The sequence below is a fragment of the Anas platyrhynchos genome, chromosome 8, assembly GCF_047663525.1.
Source record: "Anas platyrhynchos isolate ZD024472 breed Pekin duck chromosome 8, IASCAAS_PekinDuck_T2T, whole genome shotgun sequence".
NCBI classification, from domain to species: Eukaryota; Metazoa; Chordata; class Aves; order Anseriformes; family Anatidae; genus Anas; species Anas platyrhynchos.
The window spans coordinates 24,222,260-24,247,314 of NC_092594.1; the positions used below are offsets into that span (position 1 = coordinate 24,222,260).

The 25,055-nt window shown below is 37.8% G+C and overlaps 1 protein-coding gene and 1 long non-coding RNA gene across 2 annotated transcripts; one reads left to right on the forward strand and one right to left on the reverse strand.

Moving 5' to 3' along the window:
* The first annotated feature begins 44 nt into the window (after positions 1 to 44).
* LOC140003141 (uncharacterized) lies at positions 45 to 5,232 on the forward strand. Its single transcript, XR_011811175.1, has 3 exons — positions 45 to 244; positions 2,512 to 2,649; positions 4,950 to 5,232. It is a non-coding gene; the product is annotated as an uncharacterized lncRNA (long non-coding RNA).
* Positions 5,233 to 5,443: 211 nt separating this feature from the next.
* Positions 5,444 to 19,908, reverse strand: LOC101795685 (calcium-activated chloride channel regulator 1). Its single transcript, XM_027463125.3, has 14 exons — positions 19,717 to 19,908; positions 17,946 to 18,086; positions 17,570 to 17,720; positions 16,601 to 16,718; positions 15,704 to 15,875; positions 14,935 to 15,162; positions 14,254 to 14,478; positions 11,927 to 12,104; positions 10,782 to 10,888; positions 9,459 to 9,683; positions 9,006 to 9,273; positions 8,175 to 8,339; positions 7,351 to 7,572; positions 5,444 to 6,404 (listed from the first exon to the last, which is right to left on the reverse strand). Exons 1-14 carry the CDS (start codon positions 19,873 to 19,875, stop codon positions 5,731 to 5,733), a joined length of 3,033 nt encoding a protein of 1,010 aa, XP_027318926.2. The 5' UTR covers positions 19,876 to 19,908; the 3' UTR covers positions 5,444 to 5,730.
* Between the last annotated feature and the right edge of the window lie 5,147 nt (positions 19,909 to 25,055).

Here is a 25,055-nt window from a genome sequence, read left to right on the forward strand (position 1 = left end):
GGGCCGTGCCTTGCGCGCCGCCTGAGGGGGCCGCCCGCCGTTACCCCCCGCCTCAGGGCGTTCTGTGAGAGCGTGAGCCGGGCACAGCGTGGGAGCGGTCGTCCAGAAACTGTTGGTTTTGTGCAGAGACACAGCTGGAAAGTAGCGGCAGAACGGCACAGGAGGATTTGAAAACGCCTCTATACACTACGATACATATACACTACGAGTATCATAGTGTAACCTAACGCCACCAATAAAGCAAGTTAGAAGAAAATAGCCTCTGGTTTTAATATTTTTTTCCACTGCTTTAACATCCCTCGTTGTTAGTTTTGAATGCTCAAGAAGGAAAAAGAAAAGGACCTTTGGCATGGGCTAGCTAGTTTGAAATGTTTACAAGGTGTTATCATTAGCTGTGAATTAATATTCCCTGCTTGAAAGTGAACCTGGTCATTTGGTGAGGTAATTCACCGGCTAATCCCAGCGTAAAGTAACCCCAGGCTAGGTTTGATAAAGTTGGAGGAAATCCTAGGGCACGAAGGCAGGAAGTGAATTCCAGAACAAGGAAGTAACTGGAAGAACCAACACAATCTTTCTGAAGGGCTGGTCAGATTCCAGGAATTAAAGCCAAAACAAAAGCCAAGCCGTGTCAAGTTCCCATTGTACCCATAGCACTGCTGCAAAGGAGAGGACCTGAAAGTTATTGTAGGCATGCGTTTACCTGAGCATGTTCTACCAGTTTCAGCTTTTATCGTGTCACTTATATAATAGACACTTATGTGTGTAACTGTTTATATACAAAAAGTATGTGGCATGTTTGTTTCCATTGCTTAAAGAAGTTCTAGAAGCATAATAAGGTCTCAGGAGTCTCTATTGTTGGAGACAGTGCTGTGCTCTAGGTGGTCGTGTAAGAACTGGTTAGTATGTCTTGTGGTATCAGCGTGCAATGTGTGAAAAGACAGTACCATCAAAGATTTTACGTTTGGAGACACCAATGTAATTATTTATTTTCATAGCTTTCATTGGTGTTGCCAATAGCTCCCAGTGATGTCCCACAACAAGACAGAGATGCCAAACAACTGAGTGCAGGGGTGCCTGACCCTGAGGCAGAAGCATCACCTCATGAGAGAGGTATCCCAGAAATGCCTGGGACAAGTGGTGTGTTCAGGCAGGAGTTCACAAAAGCCGACGTGGTCTAGCTCTGGCCAGAACAAAATACTGCTGATTCTTGCACTTGCACCCTGTTGCTGCCCATGGCGTACAGGCCTCACCAACCAGAGAGGAAAGTGCTGCCCTCTATGGCATATTGACAGCCTTGACACTCACCTCTTTTCTTAAGAAAATGGGGAGATACCTCTCTTTTCCTTGGAAGGGGAGGAAGACTCTGATCTATTAAGCCCCCAAGGGTTAGAGCACTCTTGTAGGCTTTGGAATACCTACTTTTAATTGTTTCTTTCCTAGGGAGTGCTAAACACAACAGCCTTCTTAGGGCTGTGACTTAAATAGAGGATACTTCCACCTTTAGCAGATGGGCTGTTTGGCTTATGTGGGGCATTGAACGTTATTTTCAGTTCCCCCTTTCAACATCCTTCCTCTTTTCATGGATGTTTAAGCAGTTGGACTGTGAATGAGAGGGAGAAAATAACTCTTTGGCTAATGGTTACTACACTTATCAAAGAGGAAGATCTGTTTTAGTGAATATTTATATATTTCATATAAGTCAGTCCTAATCTGGATATTTTTCCCCATTTTATCTTACAATAGTATAAGACTAAATTCAGTTATTGGATCACAACATGGAACTCCATGTTGCCTGAATTCCATAGGTTTTTCGTACTCCTGAAAGACACTACTGAGTTATTCCCTTTCTTGAAGTTCTCCTTCTCCATACCCCATAAGCCTGTGATCTAGCATTCAGGACAAAAACTGCTTAAACTAACATATCTAGTTCAGGCGAGGAGAGCCATACCTTGTGTGCAGACTTTGTTGTGAACTAGATACTGACCTAGAGAGCTCTAAAGGGATATTGAAAGAATGTATGGCATGTAGAGATACACTAGCTAGTTCTGCTAAAATCAGCTGCAAACAGCTGAGGAGTCAGCATGTTTACTTCTTCCACCTGTGCTGGAGGAACAGTATCCCCCTTCAGAAGTGTAGGGTAAACAGCAGGGACGGTCACTTTTAAAAACCCTATGTTCTGACTTTATGGGAGGGTAGTGTTTAAACTTAAGGCTGTGGAGTCAAACATTTAACAAAAATGGCCCCAAAATGCATCCATAGTCAGTTTATATCACAGTGAAAATGCCTTAAAATAAACACATTTTGGTAGTATTTATAATCCCAATAATGTAGAACTCATGCTAGAATTCATATATTCTTAGTTGTACAATATGTTGAGTTACATGGGTCATGTGTGTGTATATGCTATTTCCCTTCCTACTCGTGACTATTCAACTGCAGCATAAATTTGCATAAAAGAGCAATTTTATGAATATTTATGCACATTCATATTTTTGTCTTTTTTGAATACAGTTAAACAGCTGGAAATTAAGAGTGAGTACTGGCAGTGTGCTACGAGTCACACCTCTGAAAATCATCAACTAATATTCTGAAGAATAGCAGCAATCCTTGCACCAGACTTGCAAAATATACATGCATGAAAATCTGAAGGTAAATTTAATTTAACATTAATTGATGTAATGTAGTTAAAAGATGAAAATAAATAAATAAATAAAAGGAGTAGATTGTGCCATTTTAAAGAAACATGATGATGTTTTCCCTCTGTTTAAAAGTCAAAGCTTATTTTACTAAGATAGGTAAAAGCATTATTTTGTGTACGAGTCTACAGCTTCCGTGTCAATATTAACAACTGTGAGATTAGTTTGATAATAACTGGGCAAAGATTATAAAATCAGTAGTGCCAGCTGCCTGGCCCCTGTACAATCAGTCTTTCATGAAAAATCCAGGGACTGGATTTGACAGAACCAGTAAGCGGCTGTTCTCAACACCATGCTTCCATCCAGAAACTACAGCTATCTGAATGAGAATTAATGCTCCTTTTCATATTAGTGCCCTCTTCCACTGATCCTCATGACAGCTGTTGCTGTGCTTCTCCTGAGCACGTTGACTGGATTGTACTAGAACTGCATACAGCAACTGGCAAAACATTCAGTAGGCCAAGGTCCTAAAGTTTCTGGACTGTGTCAATCACGTGTTGTTTTTGTGATCTTTGTCCTCACAGTTTCATACTTCCTGGAGCCATAGTGGGTTAGTTTGATACTCAGGCAAGATAGTAATTTGGTCCCATTGCCCGGTTGTCTATTTTAGAAAAAAAAAATACTTGGAAGAAGATTGTATGGAGAATTATATAGGTCAGAACTGACCCATATGGAAATAGAAATTAAAGTGAAAATGTTAGGGTTTCTTCATTTTACTGTGTAATATTAGTCTTATGACAGGATATATATTTGCAGCTCTACCCTTTCCCTGCTGATGCCTGTGGGAAAGTCACTTTAACACTTGGTACTACAGTTTTTCCACATGTGGTACAGGAATAATTCAACAAACCTTCTCTGGAAGTCTACTGCTAGAAAAGCTCTGTATAGGAAGCCAAAATTATTTTAAAAGCATTGGGAAGACCATACTTAGGAACAAAGCTGATATGGTTTTGACTTTAACAAGAATATCTTTTCTAGCTAGTCTAAACTTGTGTGGCAGTTGCATCAGGGACTGGTACCCCAACTCATGTAGCTTTAGTGTATACACACAGTTGGTGTAAATTAATAACTGAAATTAGTAAAAACAATCCTACCCTGTCATTTTGCACTTGCTCGGCAGGAAACATGAAAGAGAAAAATTTGTCTGCCCTTTGCGGAGATGTTCTGGAGTGTGTGGAATCCTCAAATACATAAACAAAGATCTTCAGATATTTCCCTATAAAAGGAAGACCCTAATTCAAATGAATGCTTTTCATGCTCTTCTAGCAGGAGCCAGGCTTAAGTACTAAATTCAACCTTGGGTTAATCATATTTGATTGTACTTTCAAATACGCTTTTATATCAAGGTCATAGTATCCCGGAGAGAGATGCTTTATCTAAACATTTTTGGAACATTTGGGAAAACTGGAAGTGTTGGTGGAGCCCACTAGATGTCAGTGTCACCACACGTAATGCAGCTCTGCTCACTAAGCAGGTAGGGTTGGGTGTCTTCGGAGTAACGCGTGGGTTGACCTGGATCACCGAGAGTGTATATCTTAGGTCTGTCACATTTTTACATAATGGTAGAAAACAGTTCCAGGAACAGTGCTGCAAACCATTTATTCTGATTGTACGATGTAGTTCCTACCAAAAAACTTATACGCAGCTGTCACAGAAATACTTCAGAGAATGAGAAGACACTTGAGAAAAAACCAGAAGGAGAAACATCTGAAAGTGGACATTCGGTGACATAAAAGCTACTAGGGAGAACAGATATCCTCAAATAGGCCTTTGGTTTCTGACTCTCTTCTCCAAAGGAGCCTCCCTTCTCTAAAATATGACAGCTATTCCTGTCTCGATATTAAAAGAAATTGCAACATTTGTTATTTCTTGAGGAAATAGAATTTTAGATCTGAAAATATGTCCAGTAATAAGACTCATTAAGAGAAAATACTACATAGAGTTGCAGAAACCCACAAAAAAAAAAAAAAAAAAAAAAAAAAAAGGGGGGGGGGCATCTAGGTAAAGAAAAAGCAGAACTTGTGGAAAGTACAGAAGTAGCAAAGGAAAGGTAGAGAAATCTATTAAAATATTACAAAGTTTGTGCTTTCAAAATGTAAATTATGTTAATAGATACAATTTAGATAGATAATAGAATCATGCTTGTAGATGAAAATACTCATGTTTGCAAGACATGGTGTGTTGACTGGGTAATGCTGGACTGTGAATTATAATGTGAGTGTTGATTTACTGTTTGTTTTTCATTATTATCAGTACATTTCTCCCAGTAGGCAGAGGTGAAAAAACACGTGGCAATTAAGAAGCCTGAAGCATTCTCGTTTGAGACAGTTATTACTAATTTGCTACTCAGCAACCTGAGAGAGAGTTGTAGAGATCTGTCTCCCTCTCACACCTTCTCCATTAACAGCTTCTAAGTTACCTCTTGTTATACAACGGTATGTCCTAGCTGCTCCTAAGTTGTAGCTCTGTTTAGTCTCAGAGGAACATTTTCCATGTGCTTCTTTGAATTTACTCTCATTCTGGAAGTATTTATATACTTAACTCTCCTGGGAGGCCTGTAAATATACACTTAACCTTATTTTTTAAATAAACTGCCTGGAAATATATATTTTTGTTCTTGGCTCACTAAACCTAAGTAAAAACTTGTGGACGATACATAGGAAATCTTACTGCACTACTTGAAGATCTTTCTGGCCTCTTTTCCCAACTTGTCTTGACTTATGTGGAACATAAAAATAAGGAACACATTATTTTCCTTTACTTTATTTATTTATTTAAGACACAAAACAAAACACCACACACTATATTGTAAAGATCTTGCAAGAGAAGAGTTAAGAATTTATATCACATAGAAACAAAGTACATGTACTTGAATTTAAGACATACTTTTGAAAATCTGCATCTATAATGCAACCAAAAAGAGAGGTACATAAGTGCACTTTTGAATATAAAAATACCTTTTCCTGCTTTAAAATTTATGTATGGCAAAAATTACAGTAAATTCCTTTATTATTGTTTTATTTTACAGATACTGTCATATTCTGATTGCAGGATTCCTTGTTCTCCTTTGTTTTTCTACAATACAGACAGATGAACTTACAATAATACAGACAACTACAACACATCCAGCTACAATTGCCACTATTAGTGTAACGTTAATGCCACCGCTGCTGCCTCCACCGCTGCTGCCTCCACCGCTGCTGCCTCCACCGCTGCTGCCTCCACCGCTGCTGCCTCCACCGCTGCTGCCTCCACCGCTGCTGCCTCCACCGCTGCTGCCTCCACCGCTGCTGCCTCCACCGCTGCTGCCTCCACCGCTGCTGCCTCCACCGCTGCTGCCTCCACCGCTGCTGCCTCCACCGCTGCTGCCTCCACCGCTGCTGCCTCCACCGCTGCTGCCTCCACCGCTGCTGCCTCCACCGCTGCTGCCTCCACCATCTGAAGGCTCAGATGCTTTTGGAGGGATGTACCATGTGGCCTTTGCTATGTTAGATATGTCTGAAGTCAAGCTGTCATTATCAACAGCACGCATGGCGATGTAGATTATGGTACCATTTTCTATTGTCAAGTTTTCTGGTTTAAATTTAAATGTTTCTGTGCTACCAGCTTCCTGAGGTGTGAGATCAGAGGAATTGACAGAAGTAGCATTATCAAATTCATCTTTTAAGACCAGAAGATTTTCACTGCTTTTTATTATGTATTGGACAGCTAGGGAAAAAAGAACATGCATAACAACAAATTAATATACACGTTTTAATATATCTGCTTGTGGTGATGGTATAGGACTTCTAGAGCTGTTGTTTTTTATTGTTGTTGTTGTTTGTTTGTTTTTTAAAACTGCTGCTAATTCCTGTTTTACTACTGACTGTATTGCTCAGCAGCACTGGGGGGATGGGGTGGTGGGAGGAGGTGCTGATTTAGGATTGCTGTTAACCCTTACTTTGCAGCATTTGGTATCTGTTGTTCCCAAATCTGGGAACTCTTTCTTTTCAATAGCCTTAAAAATAGTTTCATCAACACTCTTAGCTCTGTGTGGACTGTGCAAAATGTAGTTGAATGAGAAGCTCTGCTGTCCAAACACAAGGTGAAACAGCAATTAAAATATGTGTATACAGAAGAGGTGGGCCTTGCACTTAGTCTATATTCTCTATCACAGCATGAGGCTTTGATACCAAAAACTGGGAAAGACACAGAAAGAATCTCCCATTTGTGTAATTAGAGAACCCGTAGTTACATTGCTATACATGCGTTAGTCTAATTTTGGAGGTTCTGCTGTTTCTGTGTCAAGGTTGTAGCTTTTCAAGACTTGCCCCTCCTCCCTATCTCTTCTTCCTATGAATATCTCTTTCCCTGTTTAGATATTAGAGAAATGTGTTATCAGCTCCATACCAATACAGGATCTTGCTGTATTTTAATTTGCTTTTATATATATATACACAAAACATTCTTTTATAGAATTCTCATATAATATTTTATAACATTATTTCTTTCTTTTTTTTTTATGTGAAAAATTAAGTACAACTAAAGTATCATGCAACAGGGTAACTTTCTGTTTGTTCCATTTTCAAGTGGGAAATATGTTTGTTTGGTGGTCTTCAAGGCATGCCTTATCAGACAGGAGGATCCATCACATCACACAAAGTGTCTAACTCACCTTTTCCAATGTCGAAGTCATCTCCTGGAGCTGTCCAAGACAAGATTACTGTTTCATTTTCTATATGAGCATCAAGGTCTGTAACTTTACAGGGTGGTAACTTTACTGTTGGAATGTTATCCAGTACAAGAGAAGTTGTTGAAGTTCTGCTGAAACTTCCCAGCTTGGCTTGGATGTCTTCATCAGCAACTTCAGGTCTTGGAGCATTCATCTGAATTTTACCTGTTTGAAAGAATTTTCAGCTTCCACCGTGACAAAACTACAAACTACATTTCTTTTTATTTTTACTGATCTTATTATCTCTTCTCATCCTATAATTTTTCTTTAGCCTATTCAAATTTAGTAGAAAGTGGGTGAGCTAAAGACAAAAAATGACTATCAGAAAAGCAAGTTGCAGATGTCGGTGAATAATCACTGTAACAAGGTCATTTTTTCCTATCTCTTCCTACATATTTCAGGCTTTAGGGGTATTCCTGTTTTATAGGCCATACAGTGAGGTTTTTAGACTTTTTTATATCAATTCTTCTAATTTCACTGTGTGTGTGTATGTGAATATTAAATTGCAACAGCTAACGTATCTTCAGCATTAAGATGTAAAGCACTTAAAATCCAGAGAATACAAGAGCTGTTTCCTACTAACATTAACTTGCATACAAATGTTGCATGTTGAATATATTTACCCCAAAGCCCCATTTAAAAATCTCGAGAAGAATTAAGATCAAATATTTTGTGAACCTAAATGATTACATTTGCTTCACTTTTAGACAACCCACCTCCCCGCCTGGAATCACACAAATAATTGTCTATTTCATAAGAGTTCTTACCATTTTCTATATAACCTGGTACATACAAGGCTCGATTTTGCCTAAGGCCAAGTCTGACAGTCGTATTTCTTCCTTGGGCACTGACTCTCAGACTGTACCTTCCACTGCCTTTTAAAGAAGTAAAGTACCTTGAGTAGACTCCATCATTCTTGACTGTGTCAGCACCTTGGTATAAAATTATTGAGAATTAATATCTAGAACAAAATACCTGCTGGTAAACAGGTTATTTTTGCTATTCATACATGACTATAAAACCTGAACATTACTATGCAGAAAACCTGGCAATGTTTTGATAATGTGGACATCTTTAAAAACAGGCATTGTCCCATTATAATAAACTGAATTTATAATGTATTTTGCTTAAAAGAACCATTTGGTATTGACACCTTTAGATAATTTTACCTAATTAGGTAAATCTCTTGCTACTATCTGTAACCACCAACTTAATTCTTACTGACCATCTAATAGGTAAAACACCATTAGATTGAAAAACAAAAAAAACAGCATAATATAACCTTTGGCCATGAGTTCATCAAGGCAAGGTTCTTTCTCTAAGCGAACTTGTGCAGCTGTACCTGACTGACTGCAGTAGATGGTCTGCTGGTGGCATCCAAGCTATTCTAAATCCTAGCAGCAGTACAAGATTAACCTCACAGGTTCAGAAGACAGATGGTGTTTAACACAGGATAACCCATTGAAATCTTATTTATGCACCCTGGTTTAGGGCATAGACATCACTCAGTCCTTAATGGTAAGTCTGAAGAGAACACACAGATTTGTATTCCAAAATGCATAAATGCAAAGGTTTTTACTGTGTATATGGAAGCTTACCTGCACCATTATCAAGAAGTTCAAGGCTTACTGGTGCAGCACCATCCTTCTCTACGGTAGCTATCACATTTGCACCAAGAACAGGCAAGAACCCTTGGCTAACCTCTGCATAAACAACAACTGGATTCGGTGCGGTGTTTGCCTTCTTCATGTAAGCTACTACGTTCACAGGAGGAACAACAGAAGATGCTGCTCGAGAGGTAACTGTTACTGATACATTCTGAGCTGTTGTACCCTCATTTTTAATATAGTAATGCCAATCTCCAACCTGCAAATAAAATACAGAAATATGTTTTAAAAAATGCAAAAAATCTTCATGCTCTAACAGGGTCATTGTTTCCCTTACAAAATGATAGTAAACAACAAACAAAACAATGACCATTAAAGAAAAGTAGTATGCTAGTGTATAGGAAATATTAATTCATAAAATAAAAGAAAACATTCAGCCTTTACCTCTGCAGTGCCATTTATACCGAGTCTAGCTGCTTTTGAGTTTAAATTATCTGATGTAAAGTCTGAGCTTCCATACTCTTTTCCATTAGGGTCCCTCAGAAAGAAAAATGGCTTCGTGGCACTCCATGCAATGATGAAGAAAGTGTCATTTCCCACAGTTTTGTCAATGGTCACAGTACTATTAATCCATTCAGAAGATTTAATGTCTATCTGTTTGCTTTCAAGCTGTTAGAGAAATAAAATACATGTCATTGCTATTCAGTAAAGAAGTGTTGGAAGCAACTGGAAAATTAAGAGTAATTTGGCATAACTATTGAATGAATAAGAATGCTTTCTGAAGTTTTCTGAAATGACTGCTTGCATAGTAACATTGATTTTAAGTATAAAATTATGGTAAACAGAATAAGTTGCAGTAAGTCCTTCATATCTGTATTTAATTTTATCTAGCTATCCAAAGCATTGTGCCATTAAGTTGTATTTCCACTGTAGTTTGTCTGTCCTTCACATTTTTAGAAGAGAGAAAAAAAGTGCCTCCACATATGACTATACAGCTTACAGGTAATAGGAAAGACAGAAATTAAAGTAGAACAGAGTAAAACATATAGAAGAGTACACAAGATTTCCTGTATTATAATAATTATGCATAATTTCCTCACTTTTATATTAAGAATGATAAAGTCTACATTAAGAAAATAGCTTGTCATGAACTTAATTTTGTTTTCTGCTGCTTAGGTGGGGCAGAAGAGTCAATTCAAGGCAATAAAACAATTAAAAAACACCTGCTTTTTAAATCAACATTGATGGATGCTTATAATCTAGCTATCTTTGCAGTGGCATATTTCAGATAAAATTTTTTAATATTATGTTAGAATATTAACAAGGTGAAGAATGAATTGCTAAATTCTGATTAACATTTGGCCCAGGTGAAAGGTCTAAAAGAGCATATATTAAAATGTTACATATGATGTAGGAGAGAAGCCCTGTTTTAGCTGTACCTTAATCATTTGGATTAGACTGCTAAAATGCTCTAAAAGTTAACATTTCATATAAGAGTGAACTAAACATCCTGAGAGAGTTCTGCTTGAGCTCTGCTTGCTTTTTTCTATTGAAGTCCCTCAGATCTGGACAAAAACGAGAAAAAAATCTTGATTTGATGGGCTAATACATAATTTATTTCACTGTAACTGTAGTGGACCACTGAAAATTGTATTTGATCATATTCCCAAATTGAGCCATTATCAATTAGAAACATTATCATCTAAATTCATTCATTTGTTGATCAACTAGAAGCATAGAAGGAAAAAGATGTTTTGAAATTCAGACCTGAATAGACTGTTGAGAAATATCTCCACTTCCTGATGTAATCGCACTGAACGCCTCAATTAGTTTACTGGGGAGGACTTGATCTATAGCATAAAGTTGTAAACCTCCTGAAAGATTAGAGTGAAAGATTTAGTAATACTAATTTATGCTCTAAAAATGATAGTTTTTATGTGACTACTAGTACCAAATGTTTTAGTGAGATAACCAATTTATTAATAAATGAAAAAATGAAATGCATCTTTTTATTAATGCGACAAAACACCTATTATAGTAAATTCGTGTAAAAATCTACATGTTTGAGTGATTGAGTCATTTTTATCTCTCATTAACATAGTTTGCCTAAATATCACTCCCTGCAGCAAAACATCACATGCAGCATTTTTAGAATTTTCCTAGTACTTCTGGATTTGGAGCCACATCTTAACTCTCTCCTCCCCCCAGTGTCAGGAAGTGACTTCAGTGCTGAGCCCTGAAAACACAGAATATGTGCATCTCTCAAATAAGAGTGTTTATTCACCAGACTTGTTTGGAGTCAGATTGCTTTTTAGATCTACAGTAGGACTCTTCCATGGCATTTTCAGCTACTGTAACATGAAGCAACACCCCTATATATAGTTTTAAGTGGTTGTTTTAGAATTAACTATGTAGCTCCAGCTCAGCTGACAGCTCTGCTGGCTAATGACAAGCACAGTCACAGCATTTACACTAGTTCACTTCAGCTGCAGCAAATGGAGAAAATTTTTGTTATGTACATAGCAAAACAAACAAACAAAAAACCAAAAGCTTAAAAGTTGAAGAATGCAGAGTGTACTAGTCATTGCATGTTATGCCAGAAATAATATTATAGTAATTGCAGAACACTACTTCTTACACGCTATATGAGAATATCATAATTCCATCTCCTTAATAATATGGTATTATCATGTTATTGTATTTTTTAAATCAAGATAGATATTAACACTAAACTGTGAATATAAAAGAGTTTTGCTTGTTTGTATTAAAAAGCCCATTATGAAAATTAGACTTGTTTTAAATTTATTACAAGTCAAATGTATTTATTTTTTCCAGACCAAAGAATTGCCATGCTTTGGCATCTTCATACTTCTACATGAATGGCAAAGAAACAGTGTATTTAGAAAATTTACCTGTTATCTTTGAAAATTCTTCTAATTCTTTGGCTGCTGAAGAACCCAGTGCAATGGTATGAATTATTGCTCCACTTTGTTTCACTTCATTCAGGCAAGCTGCCATACCTGAATCCTCTCCATCTGTCAGTAGCACAATTTCTGAACCATACGTTACTTGGACTTTATTTTTAATATTCTGCATTGAGACAAGAATTTGAGATACAAACTGCAGAATAACTTTTAAACACCAGCATATCCCAGAGCACAAATAACCTATGCATTTAGAAGTACCACGTTAACTTCTAATATTATTGCAATTGAATTTGCAACCTCTACTTGCTTAGATTAGCAAGTGTTAAATTATAAATAATAAATATTTAAGAGAAGTCCCTTCAAACTGAACTATTCTATTCAAGGAAGACACTTCCCTGGCTGAATATGTCAGAATCATTCTGCCTACATATGCTTTGTTGTTTTATGGAATGGATTTTTAAAAATTTGTGTCTGCTGCCTGAAATTATTCATCTTTATTCTCCAAGCAACATTTCAGAGTGAAGAAGGAAAAGTACAAACCTATGAGGATGTCTGTGTTAAGTGAAGGTGGGCTGAAAGTGGTAGGGATTGCCCACCAGGAGGCCTCTGTCTTGGTTGTTACATCCCATTTTGGTTGCCCATCTGTGTCATGAACCCCTGTCCCAACACTCCTCTCTGCCCTGGGCTCTCAGCTATCTCAGCAGTCTCATTGTTCTCTGAATAATTTCTGTCTTTCTTCCTGTTTCCTATACATTGCTACTTGTTTTCAGTTTTGCATCTGAATTAATGGCATCTGGGATTTCAAACATTGCCAGCCTAAGAAAGTAAAACAGGCAAACAAATAATAGTGTCTATTCATTACTGTTTCCCATTCTCATGATTTGTATGTGGTTTCACAATTTAGGGGCTTGATTCATGACTAGTGAGTCCTAGAAATTAAGAATATCACTACTGCATATCTTCCCACATCAACACTTATTTACTCCATATGTTTATCATGATTCATTAGCCAGATCCCTTGTGTTTTCTCAGTCCACATTTTGCTAGGAAAAAAAAATCTTGAAGACTTATTTTGAAGAAAAAAAAAACTTGAAGAAAAAAAAAATCTTGTCTGGTATAGAGGATGTCCACTGTCATGCTGGTCTGCAGACTTTGGATATATACCCAGCAACATAACCTGCCCGTGAGTTTGTCCAGGCATTTCAGAGTTTTGACTACAGTACTCCATATTCCACAGAATCACCTATGTCGGAAGAGACCTCCAAGATCATCGAGTCCAACCTCTGACCTAACACTAACCAGTCCTCCACTAAACCATATCGCTAAGCTCTACATCTAAACGTCTTTTAAAGACCTCCAGGGATGGTGACTCCACCACTTCCCTGGGCAGCCCATTCCAATACTTAACAACCCCTTCAGCAAAGAAGTTCTTCTTAATATACAACCTAAAACACCCCTTGAACAACTGTAGCCCACTCCCCCTCATTCTGCCACCAGGCATGTAGGAGAATAAACCAAGCCCCACCTTGCTACAGCCTCCTTTAAGGTACCTGTAGAGAGCAATAAGGTCGCCCCTGAGCCTCCTCTTTTCCAGACTGAACAACCCCAGCTCCCTCAGCCACTCTTCATAGGACTTGTTGACCGTCATATTTGCAGCTTCGTCACCCTTCTCTGGACATACTCAAACACCTTGATGTTATTCTTGTAGCGAGGGGCCCAAAACTGACCACAGTACTCAAGCTGCAGCCTCACCAAAGCCAAGTCCAGGAGAATGATCACTTCCCTAGACCTGTTGGCCACACTGCTTCTTATACAAGCCAGGATGCTGTTGGCCTTCTTGGCCACCTGAGCACACAGCTGGCTCATATTCAGTTGACTATCCACCAATACTCCCAGGTCCTTCTCTGCCAGGCAGCTTTCTAACCACTCATCTTCCAGTCATTTCCTTCCATTACAAGTCACTCAAGTAGAAGTAATCTCTTAATTTACTCACTCTCGCATAACCTAAATAGAATAAGCTTTGCATGTTTCCAACTAGAGATTCAGTTTTCCGAAATTTGATTATTCTTGAACTTCACTTTGCAATCTGATCTTATTTTTCAATATCCTTTTTCAAACAAGAGCATCACAACCAAATTCTTTATATACCAAATTTTCTCCTGATAGATTCAATAATCATAATGTCTTTTTTAGCTCTACCATCACCAAGGAAATCCACATTCAGTGGATTCAGGGGAAAGCTGTTAAGTATGTTATTTGTTTTTTCATCATTTTCCATACCTTCCGGGAGATATTTCCACATTGTACTTTACCTGCAGTCCTGTCCTTACACCTGAACAGATATTGGTTCCTCCACCAGCTGTTGTAGGCAATCTGTTAACAAGATTTTGACGTACTGCATCACTGGTTATTTGTTTCAAAGGACTTTGTATAGATGCAGAAGAACTAAATGTGACAATTCCAACCCAGGAACCAACTTCAATAATTTGGAGCAGAAATACCTCTGCAGCTTTATAGAGATGTTTGATGCGGTTATACTGTATGTGAAGAGAAACAACATTTTTAGAATGCAGTCTCCTTTGAAAAGCTTTTACTATGAACAAAATATAGAACATTTTTATGTTGTTTTTAATAAGAATTTTGAAGCTATCTGCCACAGGGTAAATATGTACGTTCAGTTCTGAAACACAGGAGATGTGTACCATGATCTGGTATCATGAAAGTGTAGCGAACTACAGTCTCCAGGAAAGTTGTCACCAGGCAAACTCCATCTTCGAATGTTATGACTTGATTCCTAAAAAAGATTTTTGTCCCCCCCCTTTTTTTTTCTTTGATGATATGGTGGTAATGAAAAAAGAAAACACCTACAATTCCTTAGGAGTAGGTTAGATGATAGAAAATAGGTTAGACTATAGAAAATATTTTTAATTTGGTAACTTTTTCTGCTTCTTACAATTTTTAATTAAACTTGCTTATAAAATCTGTTTTCTTACCGATGTCATGCTCCCAGAAACATCCAGTACTAATGAGACTGCTCTGTCTTGGGTCTGCAATAGACTGAAGGTAGTCTCGAAAGGGGGTGCAGAACCATTTACAACAGATGAGTTGATAAAATCCTCAGATTCCATTATTACTTCCCATGTGCTTTTGTAGTTGCACATCTTATTCTGCATATTTGGAGCCTCACCATTGTGAGAGTTATTATCACAAAATGCAACCACCTAAAAGGATGGATTGAAACTAATAAGAATTCTGAACCCAACAGTTTGAGCATAAAAGAGTATCTCATTAAAGAATATATGAAGTTTGTGGTGGGTGACAGGGCAAATTGGTCTTCTTCTCCAACAAACGTCCTGTGTGTCATGGTGCCTGGACAGACAGGGTCTTAAAAGAAGATAAGAAGAACTATAAGATTGTTCTTCAAAAGAGTGCAATAGAGCTAACTAGCTCTTTTACAGTTATCTTATGACAAGGCTTGTAGCAAGAATGCTTCATTTTTATGCCTGTTGACCAGATTTTCCAAACAAGGAACAAGAAGGTTGCTGAGATTTCAGTACATCTCACCCTTACTGACATGAAACATCTGTCAGATCACTTTCTCTAACTGCTTTGTCTTCTCTTTTGAATAGATTTTATTACAGCTTATAGCATGAACCACATTCTTTGAAATAGAAGTTAATCAAAGTAACCTAACTGATCATTAATTGACTAGACCCCAAATGTTACTAAACTCTCAGTCCAGAAACGGCTAGTAATACTTACAGAAGGTAAGCTTTGCATATACATAATAGAAGATGTGTGATTTTGATTTTTATCTGCTACAAATTTACATCCAGCTTCATATAGCTGACCATCATATTTGCAGTCTCTTTCCTCACATTTGCTTCCACTGCAGCTTTGGAACACAGGTTTACCTATGACACCAGCTGAACACCTATGGGAAGATAAAATAGGCAGGGCTGATTAAGAACACATACATAATCTGCAACAGGTTATTTATTTGATTTTTGATTGCTGTAAGACAAATTGCCATTGACACAGCACTGTACTACACACCACACAAGCACATAGATAGTCTCTATGCCTGGAAGAGTCCTCAAACTAATCTAGAAAGGGTTATAATCAGAAAACACTTGTGGTCTTTTGCTGATTAGTTGACAAATTTCTTGTGATGTTTATAGGCTATGAATGAAAGACATTCTGCTAGTAGCTGCAATGCAATAGACTGTACTGGTATGCCTGACCAAGAAAAGCTTGAACTAACTCTCTATGTCCATTCAGTTATTGTTCTCTTTTGTAGAAGCTGTTTAAAATCACAGACGTTTCAGCAGGGAATTTCAATGTTGTTAATAACTGCTATTAACAAAACTATCTTAAATATGTTTATAACAACTGGTGACTAAGTTTACAGTTGTACACAAAGCAAAATATTATCCAACCTGACCCATAGAACCTGTTACAAAACAGCACTGAAGGCAGCTGCTGCTTTCTGGGTCAGGTAGGCAATAGACAATGCTGAGTCAGTTTCTTTTAACCTTATGAACAGATCACAAAATACAGATTACAAAGTACAAGCTCAGCACAGACAACAAGAATATTGAAAACATTATCAAAATGTTTATAATTGAAATGTAAAAGCAGAAATATGAAAAATGATACCTTGTTGCTTCAACACTTGCTTTTTCAGAATTTGTGGACACATAAAAAGGTGCATCATTATTATATTCGTCGAACACCCCCCAGCGAAGGTGAGCCCACTCATGGACAAAAACTCTACCTGTTGAAAAGCAGTAATATGTGCGCATTCAAAATACAACTGTTTAAAACTTACCCAGCATTTTGCTTGCTCTTTTTAACAAGCTCAGATAATTCTTATCTCAGGAAATACAAATAAATAAAGAAATAAAAACTGTGAGAGTTAAGCAACAGGAAAAATAATTTTTCAAGAGGTAAATATCATGGAATCACAGAATGGTTTAGGTTAGAAGGGACCTTAAAGACCATCTAGTTCTGCCCCCTTGCCTTGGGCAGGGACACTTCCCACTAGACCAGGTTGCTCAAAGCCCCATCCAGCCTGGCCTTGAGTACTTACAGGGATCCAGAGCTTCTCTGGGAAACTTGTTCCAGTGCCTCATCACACTCATAGAATGGAACTTCTCTCTAATATCTAATCTAAATCTACTCTCTGTTAGTTTAAAACTGTTACCTCTTGTCCTACCACTACACTCCCTAACGAAGAGTCCCTCCCCATCTTTCTTGTAGGCTCCCTTTAGGTACTGGAATACCACTGTAAGGTCTCTCTGGGGCCTTTTCTTCTCAAGGCTGAACAACCCCAACTCCTTTAAGCCTGTCTTCACAGGAGAGGCACTTCAGCCCTCTGATCATCTTCATGGCCTTCCACTGGACCCACACTAACAGGTCCATGTTCTTCTTATGCTGCAGACCCCAGAACTGAAGACAGCACCCCAGGTGGGATCTCACAAGAGCAGAGTAGAAGGGGTGAATTCGCCAAGTTTTTTTAGTTTTGACAAGCAAACTGGAATACCTAAGTTCACTAGTCACTTTGAAAAATCTTGTCCATTTCATATTAACAATAAAGCAGGCAGTTACATTAAATAGCAGTATTACCTCTTTCTCCATAAACGTTAACCAAATTGTCATTTAACAGGAAGTTAGGCGTGAAATGGATGTACCGTCCTTTCTCCTTACATCCTCCATACTGCAAGGTATAGGGATCATCTCCATATTTCAGAAAAGGGTCTGCTATGATGACATCTGCCTAAAACAGTAAGACCAACAGCATGGGTGTAGAGAAGGGTTAGATGATTCTTCCTCAATTAATTTAGTCCAGCAAATATTTTTATCCTACCAGCACTCCCACTACCTCTTCTTTTGAGTAAGCACTTAAAGAATTTGTTCTACATTTTGCCATGATTCATAATGTAGACTTATCAGTCTTGCTTTTCTTTGTGGTTCTAATCATACATAGTTCTCTAAATCATACCTTGTTATATGATTCTGTCTTTAATCTTGAATAGTTGCCATTTTTCTTCCATGTTTTAGGAATTATAATTTTTACAGACTTGAAAAAAAATCGATGTTTTGTAGCTTCAAACAAATAATTAGAAGCATCTTTAACCATTCTCTAGAGAGTGAAAGAAAATAAAATATTAATATCAATGTTAGTATTTAAAGTTTGTACATGTGATGAATAATTTACCTTTCTCAAGAAACAGTAGTAAAATAAAGCAGAACTGAGTACATAACAAAAATCACAAAATACTACAGTCTTCACTAAGAAAAGAAGGAATGAAGAAGCCAAGACCCAAGTTGTTGTTCTTGGAATCTCTCAGCAGTTCTGTAACCCTCCTCTTAATCAGAGATAGCAATAAAATGGAGCAATAAAATTGACTTAATGGAGTCAAGTCGTCCAGTTGGAGGCCAGTCACTAGTGGCGTTCCCCAGGGCTCGGTGCTGCATGAAGTTTAACAAGAGCAAGTACTGGATTCTGCACCTGGGAGGGGGAAACCATAGCTGTATGTTCAGACTGGGGAAAAGAGACCAGAGAGCAGCCCTGAAGACAGGGATCTAGGGGTTTTGGTCAATAGCAAGTTGGATATGAGTCACCAGTGTGCCCTGGCAGCCAGAAGGGTCACCGAGCCCTGGGGTGCATCAAGCATGGCATTGCTAGCTGGTTGAGGGAAGGGACTGTCCAGCTCTGCTCTGCCTGGTGCGGCCTCAGGACAAGTACTGTGTGCAGTGTGGGGCACCATAATATAAAAAGGACATAAAACTATTAGAGAATGTTCAAAGGATCACTTCAAAGACAGTGAATGGTCTAGAGTCACTTTTATTGTTCATCCCAGATCAGAGCAGGCAGAGGGAAGTCCTCATGGTGGCCTGAAACTCCCTCACGAGGGGAGCAGAGGGGCAGGCGCTGAGCTCTGCTCTCTGGGGACAGCGACAGAACTCAAGAGAACGGTGTGGACCTGGGACAGGGGAGGCCCAAGTTAGATATTAGGGAAGGGTTCTTCACTGAGAGGATGGTTAGGCACTGGAACAGGCTCCCCAGGGAAGTGGTCACGTCACCAAGCCTGATGGAATTCAAGATGCATTTGGACAACACTCTCATATGTACGGTCTGATTTTGGGGTGGTTGTGTGCAGACCCAAGTGTTGGACTTGATGATCCTTGAGAATTCCTTCCAACTCAGGATATTCTGTGGTTCTATGAACCTGGCCAACATCTTAATCTAGCAGAATTGACCTATTAAGGCATCTAAATGGATTGTAATGAAAGTTAAGCCCAGAAATGCTACTAAACCTAAGCTTTCTCTCTCTCTCTCTCTCTCTCTCTCTCTTTTTTTTTTTTTCCCTTCCTTTATCCTTTACATTTTTTTGAAGGAACATCAGGAGGCATGCCAGCTAATGACACCTAATAGTATAATCAAGGAATAATCAACTCATTCATAGAACATTCTTTAGATAAAGACAATTTAAAAGCTATTAAAAAAGCTACTTAAAGGAATTTCATGCTGGCTCCAAACAGGGCTATTACAGCACTGTTTTAGATAATTACTGCTCTTTATAACAGCAATAGATGGCAAGACAAATTAGAAATGACTGATTTACTAACTATGGGATTCATCCATGATTAATTCAAAGCCAAAGAAAAAGTCCTGTTTGTATGAATGGGACTCATGTTACTTTACAAGCAGAAAAAGTCAAGATTTCTCAACTACATCAATCAATGTATGGAAATTGAGATGTTCTTACCTTTGTGTTCAGGATGATGTTGGCATCTTCTGGCACACTGGGATTAATTGCAACAACCAAATCCTCATAGCCAGTCTGATTTAACCACACCATGGAACCATTTACCACATACAGAAGGTGAAAAGACAACAAAAATATTAAACTCCTAAACACCCCCATTATTTCTCCTGTCTCCACACTTAGTATTAGAAAAGGAACAGGTTGTCAGCCTTATTTATACAATCCCCTTTGATGTCAAGAGAGGCGTAACATTTTGCAGGAAGACTTTGATCTACATGAGTACAGTGAGAAGTGATTGGTTAAGCTTCAGTTACACGTTAATTTCAGGAAGAAATGCTTCCATCTTAGTGCCACCTAAAAAATAAATTTTACTTCCTTATGCCTTTTCAGATAGCCTGTTATTTTATTTACTTTATGTCAAAATTAGTCAGGGTCCTTTTCTGAGTAAGCAGAAATAATTGTACAAACAAAGCTCTTTGGAATTTAATGAAAAAAAATATTTATAGTAGTGCAATAATTATGTAATATGGAACTGAAAAAAAATCAGATGACTGAGAGATTAAAAGTGCTGATAAACTTTGTAGATACTACTTATCATGTAATATCTTCCCTTTTAAATGACTGGCATTCTTTTTCTTTAGGTGAATAATCATGACATTTGGATTAAAATGTGTTTTTCTGGAGAAGGAAAATTTGATCAAGCAAGCCAGATTACTCCATGGGGCTATTCTAACACTCCTTGACATTTCCCACTTCATATTCTAAGAAACTTCTGCAGAAGTGACCTTAAATTATACTCCAATTCCTTGGTAAAATATTTAATACTGTCATGTATAACTGATTTGCAATGATTTGAGAAATGTCTGTGAGGTGATGATTTTCTACCAGGTACTTTTTGAGTCATCTGCTAAGTAGTTCCTAATTGTTAATGAGCTGCTTGGTTAATCCAGCACATTGCTATATTTTAAATTGCATTGTCAGGCAGTGTCACAGACATTTCACAATACAGCTATATTTTTAATCTATCCTACAGTCTTAACTGTATAAAAATAACAAAAATGGAATAAATGCGGTCATGTTTGATAATATTTTCATATTTTAATTCATTACTGAATGATTTCTGTATCAGTCTTTCAATGATTTTTGTGGAACAGATGGTAAGTTTTCCAATATTTTTTCAGGTCTTCCCCTCTGCCTTTTATAAGAATGTTATTTCTTCTTGGTGTTATTGTAAGAGTCCTTAATAGTCAGGAGAGTCAACTGCTGCTGAAGTTCTTATACAATTCTTTAAAATCACTGTGCAAAAATTATCTAGGCACATGCATTTAAAAATACTTCTGCCTGCAAATTTATTTCCATCTGTTTTACTAGTGGATCAACAAATAATTTCTGATTGTCACAGTATGAAATGACATCATAACACTTTTTTCCCCAAACATTGGATAGAGTAATTAGCTAAAATTTTATTTCCTTTATAGTTTTTAAACCAGTAATGCTTTTATTGTATATGTTAACTGTCTTATTCTAGCATAAACTTTTAGTTGCTGTTTCTGATATTTTTGTTTTTGCCACCAGCCGTGTTAGATAATTAATCGCTCATCAACTTTCTACTTTGCCAATTACTAACTTATATTGATTGCTATTCACTTATTCAGTCTGCCATACTCTCTAACTGCTACCCTTCACTTCACCTCTGATCTGAGGAGGCACTTAAGCAAAACCAAAATTGTATTCTCTTTGCTTTTAGTGGTCACTGAAGCCTTAGGAACAGTAACATCCAACTCCTTTTTACACACCCCCTCCACAATAATGGAGAAAAGCAAAACTTACTGACTTTTACAGTATTAAGGAGTTATGACACAGGGAAGTCAGCAGTTAATATGTGCTGAGATGTCAAGGGGCTTAAGTGTGTATGTTTGGCCATGTCATGCAGTCAGAACTGGAAATCGTGCATGACTCAGTCTTTGACAGCTTTTTGTCTTAGATTTACTGTGATCTTTGTGTTCAGTTTGATCCATGGATTTACTATACTGGGCTGCAATATTTTCTTTCTTAATCCAGTCATTTCCTTTAATATTACTGCAATAACAGAGGAAATGAAAACTCTTTTACAGGACACCTGCTTAGTTCGATAATGTGCAGATCCAAAGGCCAATAGAATTGTCTACTATGAAACACAAGACAGTACAATGGCATTACAAAGTTACTCTGATGTTGAAGGTGTTTGTATAAGAAGGAGCACCCGAGGAGTAGACTCCACAGTTTCAGTCTCCTCATCCCTTTCTCCTGCCTGGGCTGTTTTTTTTTTCAGTTTAAAAATATTTTGGCTGAAAAGGTATAAGAAAGGTTTTCCATTTTCCTGGTAAACTGGGAGGGAGCTGAAAAATTCCAGCAGTTTTGAAGAGAAAAGGTTGAGAAGGAAATATTGTTAGTTATGTGCAAATACGGACATTGGTTTATTGCAACATCTGTAAACATGGGTACAATTCCTTTTGGTAGATATGGCAAAAGTTTAAAAGCAATAGCAAAACACAGAGAAGCTTGAAAGCAAAGTGCTGGTGAGATGAGGAAGATTTGGCAAGACCCAGGTCTCCTGGTACACCTGCCCATTTGGCCTTCAGCAGAGCTCCTTCTACTATGATCATCCATGCAGGTCTAAACAAAATAAACTTAATCATGTAAAAGTCTCATTTCCCACTTGAGAAGTGATGTGGTTGTCTACAGCTATGCCTAATCAAGCTAGAATACTTTCTATACCTTCAAGAGAGCCATACTTTACTGAATAAATTAATTAGCCACCCAGCTTTCACTATTGGCCTGTGATCAGTTGCCCATTTTAGTTAGTCCAGCAGAAAGCAAACAGTATTAATCTGAACTTTTCTGAAGAAAGATTTCTGTCATTTTTTCAATGGAAAATTTATATTTCTCTAGTTCAGATGAGATAAAAATTGTATAATTTTTCTTTAACATCCTACTACAAACATAGAAAGAGTATTGTCATGCTAGAGGACAGGAAGAAAAATGAAAAGCCACACCTTGGAACAGGATCATTACGCAATGCGAAGTCAAAAGGTAAATTCTTTTTTGGCTGAAATGATATGACACTTCCTTGTAAGGTAGGATAATACAGCAGTCATTCTTTTGCAGACTTCATTTTATACTCTCATTATTTTTCATGATTTTTTTAAAATATATTTACTTAATTGCTGTCTTTTTTACATCTTTCTTTTATCAAAATCCTAAATGCACCAACAGACTCACAGCTACCCCCTGGCCTTCACCCACCCCAGCCTTTAACTGCCAGACTGCAAAGATGAAGTCTGATTTGGTGTACCTATGAAATCTTGGATCAGACTCTTGGGAAAACAGCCAAATTATTCTACCTGCTCCCTAACATATTTTCCCATCTCTTCCTAACTTTCCATATTTTTTTTACTGGTCCGTCTAACTGACTGTACTCAGGATATTTCTAGAGATTTGAAATTTCAGGTTGCCCCAAATTGCTTCCTAAACTTAACTGTCTAGTTGAGTTGGTTTACTTCCTGAAGAAAATGGTTCCTGTAACATTCAGGTGTAAACACCTTCAGCTCTTTCATTGAGTCCAAGGCAAGTAAGAAAAAGAAATAGTAGAAAAGGTATAGGCTGAACACACAGTTGGAAATGGCCGTGGTATTGATTAAGGAGACATTGGGAAGGCAAGCACAATCCCCAGACAAGGACTGTATATTTCGAAACAAGACACTGGAACTCATGATAAGGAAGTGGCAGACGGACAGAGAAACAAATATAAGGTCTATAAATCTCGAAACTGGACATTGGAATTCATGATAAAGATACAACAAATGGAAGAATTAGCAACAACTAGCTCTTGCAATTAAGAAACATGCCAACTCAGCAGATTCCTGACCAAAGGTGAAAAGTACACTGTGAGGAAGAGCAGGGGTCTTCCTCCCAAAGACCTTTGCTGACGTCCTGAAGACCCCTGTCCACAATTCTTGGGAGGCTCTACGCAGGCGCAAGGTGCCAAAAGGCTAATTAGCATGAGAAGCGAGGGAAGGCGGGGATAGGTAATGAATATGTACAGGTGCTTGTAGAATATTGATAGATTGATTGCATAAATTCAAGACTGCTTTCCGCTTTGGGTATGCACGATAGGTGGAGAGATCCCCCGTGCATCCAGCGCTGCAATAAAGAATATACCACTTAAAGGAATTTTGGTTTCGATCTTTGAATCAGTATGTTCAGTCATGTGCCTTCTTATAGCCTGCACAGTATTTGGCAGCACTGACATAAATGAGTGGGCAGAAAGACAGCTTCCTGAAGCCCTTACAGGGAAATACAGTTTTGCTGTTGTTTCCTTTCATTTATTCAGAACAGCAGTCATCATTGCACTGCAGGAACAGTCCTCAAAGGAAGACAGAATCTTCAAATGCTTTTTCACTTGCTTACTCCTCTACATTCTGCCAAATACCAAAAAAGATCAATGCAAGATGACATGACTGTAGTCTTGCATTGTCTTGATTATTGATCATCAAGCAATATCTTCTGAAAGATTCCGACAGGAAACCACGCACTTGCTTAGAAGCAGGACATGGTGGAGAAATACCATCCTGTAGCTTCTTACAACTACCTTCATACCTTGGACCTGCCACTCCATTAGCAGTTCTATTCTGCTATCACCTGCAGAAGAATAGAACTGATATCTGACATGAGAGAAAAAAAAAAAAAAAAAAGCATTTCAGCTTTAGAATTTTCTTTCATCGTGGAGTAAGCAGTTAACATTTACTGCCATTGTTCCATTGTCAAAACAGTCTATTGCAATATAGTAAATGGAGCCAGCCATTTTCTGGCTAAATGAAGCCAAAAAGACCTGTGCGGTGCCAGGAGTTGGACTTGATGATCCTTAGGGGTCCCTTCCAACTCAGGATATTCTATGATTCTTTGATTCTATGAATTCTTTCTTTCTGTTATTCTGGTTTCCTTATGCCTTGCTTTCTGTTCCTGCTTGGGTGGTTTTTTTTTTGTTTTTGTTTTTTGTTTGTTTTTGTTTTTTTTTTTGGTGGTGGTGGTGATGTTTTCGTTTGTTTCTTTCTTTCTGTTTGCCCATTTGATTTTAACCATTACAAACCTTAAGCTTATTTTATCCCTGTCTCTTAACTTGATGCAATGGAAAAGATAATTTATTTGTTTATTTATTTATTTATTTGTTTATTTATTTTCCTCCTGGTGATGTACCTCTCTCCTTCTTCCCTGGTTCAATCAGTGAGAATGTGAAATGGTCTCAAAGGGCAGAAGACAAAATCACCTGGATCTGCAAAATTTCAACCTCTTCTGAGGGT